The sequence below is a fragment of the Leptodactylus fuscus genome, chromosome 5 (genome assembly GCF_031893055.1).
Source record: "Leptodactylus fuscus isolate aLepFus1 chromosome 5, aLepFus1.hap2, whole genome shotgun sequence".
NCBI classification, from domain to species: Eukaryota; Metazoa; Chordata; class Amphibia; order Anura; family Leptodactylidae; genus Leptodactylus; species Leptodactylus fuscus.
The window spans coordinates 205,838,650-205,852,274 of NC_134269.1; the positions used below are offsets into that span (position 1 = coordinate 205,838,650).

Genomic DNA, 13,625 nt, shown 5'->3' on the forward strand with positions numbered 1-13,625 from the left:
TGGCCGGTGAGTGTATATATATATATATATATATATATATATATATATATATATATATGTGCATACTATCACTGCTGTAGTGCTTGAAACAGGTCTTGGACTGAAACGTCGCAGTATGAGGCAATAAACCTCCTTCTCTTTTTTTCACAATTTTTGGTGTGCTGCCTGCTTTTTTGGCGTTAGATAGATAGATAGATAGATAGATAGATATGAGATAGATAGATAGATAGATAGATAGATAGATAAATAGATAGATATGAGATAGATAGATAGATAGATAGATAGAAAGATAGGAGATAGATAGAAAGATAGATAGATAGATAGATAGATAGATAGATAGATAGATAGGAGATAGATAGATTGAAAGATAGATAGATAGATAGATAGATAGATAGATAGATAGAATAGTACATAGATAAATAAATAGATAGATAGATAGATAGATAGATAGATAGATAGGAGATAGATAGATTGAAATATAGATGATAGATAGATAGATAGATAGATGGATAGATAGATAGATAGGAAATAGATAGATTGAAAGATAGATAGATAGATAGATAGATAGATAGATAGATAGAATAGTACATAGATAAATAGATAGATAGATAGATAGATAGATAGATAGATAGATAGATAGAAAGATAGGAGATAGATAGAAAGATAGATAGATAGATAGATAGATAGGAGATAGATAGATTGAAAGATAGATAGATAGATAGATAGATAGATAGAATAGTACATAGATAAATAGATAGATAGATAGATAGATAGATAGATAGATAGATAGATAGATAGATAGGAGATAGATAGATTGAAATATAGATGATAGATAGATAGATAGATAGATAGATAGATAGATAGATAGATAGAAGATAGATAGATGGATTTCCCTGAAATGAATGAATGACCTGTGTATATATGTTGTTGGGCCCACCAGAGTTGAGGGCACTATTTGAGGGTCCTGAACAGGTTACCCCCTATAGACTAGGTCAGTTTTGTAGTGGGTATTAGCAGGTCGGACTATCCCTTTAATAACCTAATTCAGACTAGTCCAGCGTGTGAGACTTACAAGGTGTAATAAACCCGTCTGATGCAGTTAAATACATGTCATGGATTTGGGTTTGGGCGCCTGGATGTGTGCGGAGATGTGATGATATGTGGCAGCCGTCCCCTGTAATAGGTGAATGTCTCATGTAGCGCAGTAGACAGTGTATCAGCGAGCCGCGCTCTGCCCTGGAGGTAACTCCTAGATGTGACACTTTATAGGGATTGGTCATTTTTGGTGAGAAGGTGAATTGTGGTCTGTCACAAAGACAGTTCTTACGGTCAGGAAGAGATTTCGGAAAAATACAACTCAAAATTGTAAAAAAAAAAAATTATACTGTATTAATCCAGTGATTTGGGTCGCAGCCCAGATGACAGCAGGGAGCTCTGATGTGGAGACGAAGCCAGGGGAAGGCAAAGGTAGGTCAAGGACCGAGCGGAATAGCAGAGAGAAAACCAGATTAAAAAGGAAAAAAAATAATACAAATTCCACTATACTACACATACCGTATATAGTCTGCTTATAGAAAGTATATAGAACATAGCGGGCGAGAATGAACCACGGGGTGGAAGGGGTGGGGACAGATGCCCAAAATAGAAAAAGAACTCACATCTACTACCACTTTATTTTTCCCGGTTCAATCTTCTGATTCTGTTTTTGGGAAATTCCAGATTATATCACAATTCAGTTCTTGTAATAAATTTCAGATTGTTGAATTTTATGGACTATCCAATGCCAAATTAAAAAAATTAATAATACATCACCTAGATACAACCTTTAGATGTTTGGTTAGAGATAGAAGATTGCTGGAGAGTCATAATTTATTGAAATTTTACCAAAATTTTTGCAAAATTTGGAAGAAGGGGGAATACGTAGTCACTGGTCGGCACGAGACCTCTACCTAAATCGATGCCAGTCAGAAAGTAAGAATCTACGACAGTTAAACTGAAGAAATTCCATTAGAACTGGTGAGAACTTTTATTGTTGCTGGAGAGACACAATTTATCAAAATTTTTACCACAATTTTTGCAAATTTGGAATAATGGGAAATATGTAGTTTCTGGTTGATCTGAATCTACTCCAGTCAAATTAAAGAAATTTCATTATACATTCCCTATATACCTGATGAGAACCATTATTGTCTTTTAAAAAATAGAAGCTTGCTGGAGAGACAAAATTTATTGCAATTTTTACCATGATTTTTACAAAATTTGGAATAATGGAGTTGTCAGTAGCATGAGGCCTACCTGAATCGATACCAGTCCAAAACTAAGAGTCTACGACAGTCAAATTGAAGAAATTTCATTATACATAATTGGTGAGAACTTTTGTTGTTTCTTAAAAGATGAAAGGTTGCTGGAGAGACACAATTTATCTAAATTGTTACCATAATTTTTGCAAATTTGGAATAATGGGGAATATGTGTAGTTCCTAGCTGGTGCTAGTGCAGGGCATGCCTGAATCTATGACAGTCAGAAATTAGGAATCTACTTTGCTTTGATAACTGGTGAGAACCTTTATTGTTTCTTAAAGATGAAAAGTTGCTGGAGAGACACAATTTATTGCAGTTTTTAACATCATTTTTGCAAAATTTCCTCAAAATTGGGAATACAGAGTCCGTGGTTGGTGCTAGTACAAGGTACACCGGAATCTACACAAGTCACATTTCTGTCTACATTAGCTAAACAACTGGAGAGAACCTTTTACATTTTCTTTAAAGATAGAAAGTTGATTGAGAGACAAAATTTATCAAAATTTTAACAAATTTTTGCAAAATTTGGAATAATGGGAAAAACATAGTATCAGGCGTGGCTGAATCTATGTGAGTCAGAAACTGGTGTAGATTTTAGATATAACTGGCATCAGTTTTCTGCCTTGTCCCCAACTGACTCCTTCTACTTTCGCAAAAAGTGGAAAGTGGGACACATAAAGAGCAATGTAGCGCATCAAGGGCTTTCGTATCAGCAATTTTTCCATTCCTTCTTTCTTTGCCCGAAGACGGAGGGATGACCTGTCAGGATTAGGATTATAAAAACATGGCCGTTCACTTCCAGAAACAGCGCCACCTCTATTTACAGGTTGTGTGCGGTATTGCAGCTTACTTCCATTTGTGTAAGCAGGATTGCACTAGTGGACGTAACAGGTGTGATAAATTCAGTTATGTTTCTAAACTTGGCTCTGGCCTCGGGAATTGGCGCCAAATTCAAAATTCTGTACTCAATGGGAAGCAGAGATTGAACTTGGACGGTGAAAAAATAAGTGTCCTGCTCGATCTTGCCGCAGTTTGCGCAAGCCCCATTGGTAAAAGATGCGGAGGAAAGTCAGAAATTGCTGAGGAATTTGAGATAAAAAAATTGAAATGAGAACCTACCCATAGACTCCATATCTCAGGTGTGACCACAACCTCTGCACCCCTGTAGTGTAGCCCCCCACAGATTAATACAGATTACCCCTTGTGCCCAAATCTGTAAAACGAAAAGAAAACATTTCCATTAATCTAAACAATCTGGAATATTTTTGTACACAAAATCTAAAAAGCAGCCGAAGTTAAAATCCCATTCTATCCATGTCACGGAAAAATAGTGTTGTGCGCACTTGTTCGGTATCTGGAGGGCACAATAGGTGTCAGGAAGTGACAGGTTAGGTGAGATCCCAGCCTAAATATAGCCAAGGCCTGTGCCACTGATAAGAGATAGACTGAAGATCCCCAGTGACACCTCGCCTCGCAGCCCAGGAACCTGTGACTTTCAGTCAAATACCTGTCTGTCCTCTAAAAGCTTTCGCACTGCAAAATAATTCCAAAAATGACAAATAGTATAAAATGAGGAGCAAACAAAACAACACGAAAAAAATAAGAATTTCATTGTCTTAAAGCTCCGACTCACAATAAATACATAATATATAGATAAAATACTTGGAGTCCTCCTCCGACTCCATAGACGTCCAACACTTTCCATCTACTTTTGTACCCAAATTTGAACGGTTTACTTGGGCATGGTTTATAATGGGCGTGACTTATAATGGACACGGCTTATAATGCGTGTGGTTTACAGTGGGCGGGGTTTGTGATGGGCGGGGTTTCCATGGGAATGATTTTTTTTAAATGGGCGTGGTTTACAATGGGTGTGGTTTAGAAGTGCCTCGCTTTACGGCACATTTGTGAAACAGAAAAGAACGAATATGGCGCAGATTTTCTTGTGCAAAATGGTGGTCTCTACCCAAGGAGTGATGATACCCCCCTTACCCTGTCTAGGCCTCTCATCCCTACCAGGTTAGTCTTCTCTACATCGAGCTGACGAGATACAAGAACATCGAAACGGCTGTCCTCGATTGAGAGACTATACCTGGTAATAATCCCAGCATCATTGCAAAACGAAGGCCTCTTGGAAGGTCGAGCATGATATTAATGGGAGCAGCCTTTATTGGGCTATCTCACTGAGACTCTGTCTTCCTAATTACATCAGGGAAGACAGGCTTGCACATTCCAGTGAGCGCCCTCTATTGGTTTGCAACACTGAGGCAGCTTCTGACTTCCTAATTACATCATGGAAGACAGATTTGCATATTCTTTAGAGATGAGCGAACACTAAAATGTTCGAGGTTCGAAATTCGATTCGAACAGCCGCTCACTGTTCGAGTGTTCGAATGGGTTTCGAACCCCATTATAGTCTATGGGGAACATAAACTCGTTAAGGGGGAAACCCAAATTCGTGTCTGGAGGGTCACCAAGTCCACTATGACACCCCAGGAAATGATACCAACACCCTGGAATGACACTGGGACAGCAGGGGAAGCATGTCTGGGGGCATAAAAGTCACTTTATTTCATGGAAATCCCTGTCAGTTTGCGATTTTCGCAAGCTAACTTTTCCCCATAGAAATGCATTGGCCAGTGCTGATTGGCCAGAGTACGGAACTCGACCAATCAGCGCTGGCTCTGCTGGAGGAGGCGGAGTCTAAGATAGCTCCACACCAGTCTCCATTCAGGTCCGACCTTAGACTCCGCCTCCTCCGGCAGAGCCAGCGCTGATTGGCCGAAGGCTGGCCAATGCATTCCTATGCGAATGCAGACTTAGCAGTGCTGAGTCAGTTTTGCTCAACTACACATCTGATGCACACTCGGCACTGCTACATCAGATGTAGCAATCTGATGTAGCAGAGCCGAGGGTGCACTAGAACCCCTGTGCAAACTCAGTTCACGCTAATAGAATGCATTGGCCAGCGCTGATTGGCCAATGCATTCTATTAGCCCGATGAAGTAGAGCTGAATGTGTGTGCTAAGCACACACATTCAGCACTGCTTCATCAAGCCAATACAATGCATTAGCCAGTGCTGATTGGCCAGAGTACGGAATTCGGCCAATCAGCGCTGGCTCTGCTGGAGGAGGCGGAGTCTAAGGTCGCTCCACACCAGTCTCCATTCAGGTCCGACCTTAGACTCCGCCTCCTCCGGCAGAGCCAGCGCTGATTGGCCGAAGGCTGGCCAATGCATTCCTATGCGAATGCAGACTTAGCAGTGCTGAGTCAGTTTTGCTCAACTACACATCTGATGCACACTCGGCACTGCTACATCAGATGTAGCAATCTGATGTAGCAGAGCCGAGGGTGCACTAGAACCCCTGTGCAAACTCAGTTCACGCTAATAGAATGCATTGGCCAGCGCTGATTGGCCAATGCATTCTATTAGCCCGATGAAGTAGAGCTGAATGTGTGTGCTAAGCACACACATTCAGCACTGCTTCATCAAGCCAATACAATGCATTAGCCAGTGCTGATTGGCCAGAGTACGGAATTCGGCCAATCAGCGCTGGCCAATGCATTCTATTAGCCCGATGAAGTAGAGCTGAATGTGTGTGCTAAGCACACACATTCAGCTCTACTTCATCGGGCTAATAGAATGCATTGGCCAGCGCTGATTGGCCAGAGTACGGAACTCGACCAATCAGCGCTGGCTCTGCTGGAGGAGGCGGAGTCTAAGGTCGGACCTGAATGGAGACTGGTGTGGAGCGATCTTAGACTCCGCCTCCTCCAGCAGAGCCAGCGCTGATTGGCCGAATTCCGTACTCTGGCCAATCAGCACTGGCTAATGCATTGTATTGGCGTGATGAAGCAGTGCTGAATGTGTGTGCTTAGCACACACATTCAGCTCTACTTCATCGGGCTAATAGAATGCATTGGCCAGCGCTGATTGGCCGAATTCCGTACTCTGGCCAATCAGTGCTGGCCAATGCATTCTATTAGCTTGATGAAGCAGAGTGTGCACAAGGGTTCAAGCGCACCCTCGGCTCTGATGTAGGAGAGCCGAGGGTGCACTTGAACCCTTGTGCACCCTCAGCTCTGCTACATCAGAGCCGAGGGTGCGCTTGAACCCTTGTGCACACTCTGCTTCATCAAGCTAATAGAATGCATTGGCCAGCGCTGATTGGCCAATGTATTCTATTAGCCTGATGAAGTAGAGCTGAATGTGTGTGCTAAGCACACACATTCAGCTCTACTTCATCGGGCTAATAGAATGCATTGGCCAGCGCTGATTGGCCAGAGTACGGAACTCGACCAATCAGCGCTGGCTCTGCTGGAGGAGGCGGAGTCTAAGATCGCTCCACACCAGTCTCCATTCAGGTCCGACCTTAGACTCCGCCTCCTCCAGCAGAGCCAGCGCTGATTGGCCGAATTCCGTACTCTGGCCAATCAGCACTGGCTAATGCATTGTATTGGCTTGATGAAGCAGTGCTGAATGTGTGTGCTTAGCACACACATTCAGCTCTACTTCATCGGGCTAATAGAATGCATTGGCCAATCAGCGCTGGCCAATGCATTCTATTAGCGTGAACTGAGTTTGCACAGGGGTTCTAGTGCACCCTCGGCTCTGCTACATCAGATTGCTACATCTGATGTAGCAGTGCCGAGTGTGCATCAGATGTGTAGTTGAGCAAAACTGACTCAGCACTGCTAAGTCTCTGCATTCGCATAGGAATGCATTGGCCAGCCTTCGGCCAATCAGCGCTGGCTCTGCCGGAGGAGGCGGAGTCTAAGGTCGGACCTGAATGGAGACTGGTGTGGAGCGATCTTAGACTCCGCCTCCTCCAGCAGAGCCAGCGCTGATTGGTCGAGTTCCGTACTCTGGCCAATCAGCGCTGGCCAATGCATTCTATTAGCCCGATGAAGTAGAGCTGAATGTGTGTGCTTAGCACACACATTCAGCTCTACTTCATCAGGCTAATAGAATACATTGGCCAATCAGCGCTGGCCAATGCATTCTATTAGCTTGATGAAGCAGAGTGTGCACAAGGGTTCAAGCGCACCCTCGGCTCTGATGTAGCAGAGCTGAGGGTGCACAAGGGTTCAAGTGCACCCTCGGCTCTCCTACATCAGAGCCGAGGGTGCGCTTGAACCCTTGTGCAGCCTCGGCTCTGCTACATCAGAGCCGAGGGTGCGCTTGAACCCTTGTGCACACTCTGCTTCATCAAGCTAATAGAATGCATTGGCCAGCACTGATTGGCCAGAGTACGGAATTCGGCCAATCAGCGCTGGCCAATGCATCCCTATGGGAAAAAGTTTATCTCACAAAAATCACAATTACACACCCGATAGAGCCCCAAAAAGTTATTTTTAATAACATTCCCCCCTAAATAAAGGTTATCCCTAGCTATCCCTGCCTGTACAGCTATCCCTGTCTCATAGTCACAAAGTTCACATTCTCATATGACCCGGATTTGAAATCCACTATTCGTCTAAAATGGAGGTCACCTGATTTCGGCAGCCAATGACTTTTTCCAATTTTTTTCAATGCCCCCAGTGTCGTAGTTCCTGTCCCACCTCCCCTGCGCTGTTATTGGTGCAAAAAAGGCGCCAGGGAAGGTGGGAGGGGAATCGAATTTTGGCGCACTTTACCACGTGGTGTTCGATTCGATTCGAACATGGCGAACACCCTGATATCCGATCGAACATGTGTTCGATAGAACACTGTTCGCTCATCTCTAATATTCTTCCCATAGTCCCTTGCAAAGTGGAGTGCTAAAGGCCTATATGGTAGTCTCTCCCCAAGGAGTGACGATACCCCCCTTACCAAGTTTAAGATGGTAACTTTTGAATTTACATTTTACGTCGTGCACCATAAATTCCCGTCGCGCAACACAAATGAAAGAGATGATTTGTCTCTACTTATGTTGTGCCAAAAACTGTAGGGTTTTTGATGTGTGCGCCAAATATTTTCTTCCTTACATCCTACGAGTTCAATTTTTCATCTACAAATTTTGCGCCAAATATTTGTCTCATGGCGAAGCCGGACCCTTCGTTGGATAGAATTTGAGTCAGATTTTTTGGCGCTTTTGGGAACTCTCCGTAGTTATGAATTATGGATGGATAGGATTCATTGCATAGTTTGACAGTTTTGATGCCCCACTTTTTTGCCTGTTCTCGAAATTTTTCTAGTTTTACTTTTACAGTTTAATTTAAGGGGAACCGGATAACTTTGGGCTACTAAATCACCAACAGTTTCTTATGGGATCAGATATCCTTGTAGATCAGGGGTGAACCTACCTTTTTTGCCACCCGAGGCGGACGACAGAAAGCCACACACCCCGGGAGGAGGGGGCGGAGCATAGGGGGTGGAGCGAAGGTGGTGGGGAGGAGCGAAGGGGGGCGGAGCGGCGTTAGCAGGCAGAGAGCAGGCAGGGAGAGGACCTGCTCTCTACCTGAGTGTGAGGGGAGGCCGCTGGAGCAGCGCTGCGTCCACAGGGCCTTCCCAATCCACCGCTCGCTTCCCGTACCTGGCTGCCGAGACGGTGACGCTTGTCCTGGACTGACTTAGGTAAGCAAAAATGCCGCCCCCCATTTTCACCATACATAGGCATGTCATCCATCTATGTGCACCTCTGTTTCAAGGGACAAGCACCAGGTATCTATCTCTAACACCTATCTCTGTACACCTCGGCTTCACTGTGCAGGCACCTGACGTCTTACTGTACATCGCAGCCTAACTGCGCATGCGCCAGATATATATCTCAGCACAGCCCTGGAAGTCTTTGTTACACCCCAAGATTTGTATATGAAGTTGGAACTTAACAACGGGAGACCCCTTTATAGTTTGTAATACAGATCCAAATTGTCCAAAGTACTATTCCGGTACTAGTACTATTACTATTCCGACCCTTCATTGACAGAAATCAGTTTGCTCATAGGATCGGGGTGAGGTGAATTTCACAGTTTTGCTTCTTATTCTTTATGTTTCTTGTACCTTTAAGTGTTGCTCGCTCAGATTCAGAGGATTTGACTTGACATTTGAGTCCGTCAATCTTAATAGGTTTATCGAGGGAATCAATAAGTAGTGGTCAGCATCTCTGCAGAAAAGATGACCAAGATTTCATTTAAATTCACAATTTTTTGACTGTATGAAAACTTCAATTCCAATTTTAGAAGTTTGAGTTCTGAAGTGATGGACAAGTAACAGATTTCCAGATGCCCTTGGGCAAAACACGAGAGAAGTCAGGTCGGAAAATGTAAAAATAACACTTGCTGAAGGAAAGTGAAGGAAGGTTTTCTTAAACCAGAAGTCTCCAGACCCCAGAGTGTAATAAGCAGAGGTGCGGACAGAATAATAAAAAACACCGACACTCACCTTACCTGACCTTTCCTGGGTGCCCGGCCTTCTTACCTATCATCTATCCAGGCTCTTCTCCAAAGTTACGCACCTTGGGGTCACCATTAAGGCCCAGCCATGTGGGCCACACTATCGGGACACCTGGAAAGAAGATCAATTGCCCCAGAGGAGTGAAGGAACAACCGTAACAGTGGTTTTGTTATTTTGCACCTCCTCTGGGTCTCTGAAGAGTTAATAATTCATGGGTTGTGAACCCCAAAAATTTCAGGTTCAGGCAAACCTGAAATTTTTGGAAAATATGTAATGAACCTCGCTCCGGCGTTTCGGCAACTCTCAAGCTGTCCTGCTGCTGAACTTGTTCCTTGCACCGTACCTGTGATTGTTCCAGCATCTCAGCAGCTCGCTGGAACTCCATATAATGAGTGTGTTGTTGGCGCCGATGATTTGCCTGCTCCAGCATTTCGGCAGCTGTCAAGCTGGCATGCCGCTAAACTCGTTCCTTGCACTGTGCTGCGATTGTTCCGGCATCTCAGCAGCTCGCTGGGACGCCATATAATGAGTGTGTTATTGGCGCTGATGATCCCCCTCAGCTCCGCTTGAGGAGAAGTCTGCTGACTTCTGGCTTCCTTCATAGCTCTCGTTGTTTAAGAATTTTGCAGCAAATTAGATTTTCTTTTTCCTGGCATGTTTAAAATTAGCAAACTGCCAACTTGTATTAAAGGGGTTTGTCATCACACTACCTGGAGCAGATCAGATAATATGCAAATGCTTGTACACAATGGACTCAGGGTTAGCTGAGTGTTTACATAGAGAAATAATAGAACTGACTTTATCAGCCTGCTGCCCAGAGCAGTGTAATGTAGTATGTGAACATAAATTCAGAACAGTCGTGAAGCCATATCATTTACCGGGATAAAAAGCAGGCTATGTGTTAATCGAGGTTACAAACTATGTGCCAAATTTGATCCAAATCCGTTCAGCCGTTTTTGTATGATTGAGTAACAATCCCACAAATATCCAAACGTTCACATTTAGAATATTAGTAGGATTATTAATAATTCCAGGATTATTGCATTATATTCACCTATATATTAGAGCATTATTGCAGTTAGTTTTTATCTCACCATCTGGTTGTATTTTATCACGTCCTCCTCTCTCCTCTCGCGCGGTCCTTCACAAAGTACTTTGGCATTATCGAAGACTTGTTCTGACATTAGCGTAGCCCATTCAGTATCAGACATTTTCTGACTTTATCCTTCTCACATATAATAAAAGTCAGACTCGCTCACTCGTAGATGTTCCGTCCTCGCTGTCTTCGGGGTGGCATTTGTCGTAATTGTTCCCTTTGCCAATCTATTGGGCGATCATTTCCTTCTCCTTATACAAGTTGGCACTTTCATTTTTCTTCACCCATTCAGCTTTGTAAAGGTTGTCTTGGAACAGATTGATTTATATTCCCAGGATTGTTCTTACCTTTGTTTCATCTTGAGAATTGGATTTTCTGAACCAGTTTATAAATTAAGTAAAACATTGGTCTAAAAAGTCATCCAAGATGGGAAAGTTTCCGACTTGTAAAGTTCTAACATTTACTGCTATGTATAGTGGTAGTATGTCTCCACCTATATACTACTTAAAGGGATACTAACCCCTCAGTCTAATAATAGACTGACACTTCCTGTTCTGTGGAGATCACCTTTCAGAAGCCATCTTATTACCACCATAGGCAGGATTGCAATGGAATATAACATCTCTCTTGTAGCATTCTCAATTGGTGATGGTTACACAGTTCACTGTCTGACCCTCCCTGCAATGAGAAGATTAGCTTTTCAAGACAATATTGTGTCCACTTATGATCCTTTGATCCTGGGCCTCTTGTTGTATTCTGCTTTAGCGTAGCTGAGACTTTGTTCCTTCCTGTTCTTTGTTACTACAACTACCATGATGTATTGCACTTCACTCAGAGATGACTCGCACTAGCTCCCTCCCTCTCTCACTCCCTCTCCCTCTCTAACTCCCTCCCCATCCCTCTCTTACTCCCTATTCCTCCCTTTCTCACTCCCTTCCCCTTCCTCTCTCACTCCCTTCCCCTTCCTCTCTCACTCCCTCTCCCTCTAACTCCCTCTCCCTCCCTCTCCATCCCTCTCTCACTCCTTTCCCCTCTCTCTCTCACTGCCTCTCTCTCTAACTCCCTCCCCATCCCTCTCATACTCCCTGTCCCTCCCTTTCTCACTCCCTTCCCCTCCCTCTCTCACTCCTCTCCCTATTTCCCTAGCTAGCCCGCCCACTACTAGCCCTTCCCAACTAACTAACTCCACCCACCCCATCATACTTTCCTGTCTTCCTGTCCAGATCTTCTGGGCCAAGGAGATCCTTTCCTTCTATGAGGTCAACTCTTCTTCCTCTTGACATCTACAGTCACGTTTGACTAGGGTGAGAATCCAGTAGTTTTGGTAGGATCCCAGCTATGCTTATCTGTCGCTGATCTCCATCGCAAATAAGTTCATCATTGAGCACAAACTTTTATATTCTCACGACATACCTTTAAAGCGTAAGTAAATTTTTGGACAACTTTTGATTTTCTGGCTGTATTTGTGTCCTTAATAAATTTTCTAATATACTTTATTAACAAATTTTGGCTCCTCTCTGTGAAATCCTGCATTCCTTCACGCTTTACCTCGCTTCTGTAATGAAAGCTGTTCCCTGTGAATGGTGTAGGGGCTGTTGAGTATAAATATCCCAATCCCAATTGTAGATATCTCTGTAAATCTTACAGGTAGAATTGAATCCTTGTGTTATATGAAAACTGAGAACCTCGTCTGTTGTATGGCACCAAAAGCAAGTTTCTAGGTTTTATAGTGCTCTGACCAAGCTGTATTTGGGGTGAACAGTAATGCCTTTAGCTCAAGCCCTAAGTCCTGCTTGTCCAAAACTGTAGGGGGGTTAAAGTGACCCTCCCACCCCCATTTTCTCTTCATTTCATACACCCCTTCCTCTGTACACAATGAGAAGCAGGAGGGAAAGAGTGAAAAAATTCAGGATTTCACACAAAGGAGACAAAATTACTTAAGAAAATATATTACAAAAATTATCCGAAAAAGTTGTCTGAAAGCTTTAAAGAGTTTAAGGGTACGTGTACCCAAGCCTAAATACGGCTGGACTTGCCAGGGAAAAGAAGGATCAGGCATGTTGAATGTCAACATGCCCAATCCATAGTTTTTATGATAGAGGGGTCTGGCGGTGATTACATCCATACTCCCCATTGAGCACACGTTATACGTTCAGCCGAGCCCTATATGTGTGGTCATAAGGAATAGCTATTGAAGGTTTATGGCCATCTTGAGCGAAGAAGAAACCACAAAGTCCAATTCCTTTATTAGTATGTTGGTCCCGTCGGCACAGACGTTGCGTTATTAGAATATAATCATTGGGGTTAATTACGGAAGTGATTATATAGAGGAGGGAGACGGTTGTGTACTAATAGATATTTTCTGAAGATGCGCGCTCTCGTAAATTATTATGGATTTGTTTGGGCTACGAAACGATCCCTAAATGGCTTTAAGTCAAAAGGTAAAGCTAATCCATGGAAGTAATGACGCCGTAATCCACCGCCGAGCGCTAGAGCTCCACTTGACTGCGAACCCGCTGACGACGTCTTAAGAAGTCTAATCAGATTAGCGGAAACTCAATTTCCACCATTAAGTCATAGAGTAAGCCCGGTAAATGAAACGTTTTGTTCTGCGGGTATCACGATGTACGGGCGGGATTGGGAAACATTTACAGTCCCAATTAGAAATTAATTTCCTTGGGATTGTTATGATAATAATCTAAATTGTGAAATGTTTCTCTAAATGACTTATGCGGTGGGTGGTCAGAGCTATCTTTCCTTATCTCTCCTCTAAGCTTGATATATATGGCACGAGATGACCAACTTTGAATAAAAACATGATTTTGTGATATTCTGCCTGGAGACGTTTATACT

General features: G+C 43.3%; 1 protein-coding gene across 3 annotated transcripts in view; it reads left to right on the forward strand.

Moving 5' to 3' along the window:
- The window catches only part of PRMT8 (protein arginine methyltransferase 8), a 96,527-nt gene that overhangs the window by 18,508 nt on the left and 64,394 nt on the right, over positions 1 to 13,625 (forward strand). Inside the window, exon 1 of one of the 3 annotated variants that reach the window (XM_075275090.1) lies at positions 1,423 to 1,467. The exons of the other annotated variants lie outside the window; for them this stretch is intronic. Coding sequence (XP_075131191.1) covers positions 1,438 to 1,467 — 30 coding nt within the window. The 5' untranslated portion in view covers positions 1,423 to 1,437. Of the gene's footprint in view, positions 1 to 1,422; positions 1,468 to 13,625 lie in introns of those variants that run through there. 3 annotated transcript variants of the gene reach the window in all.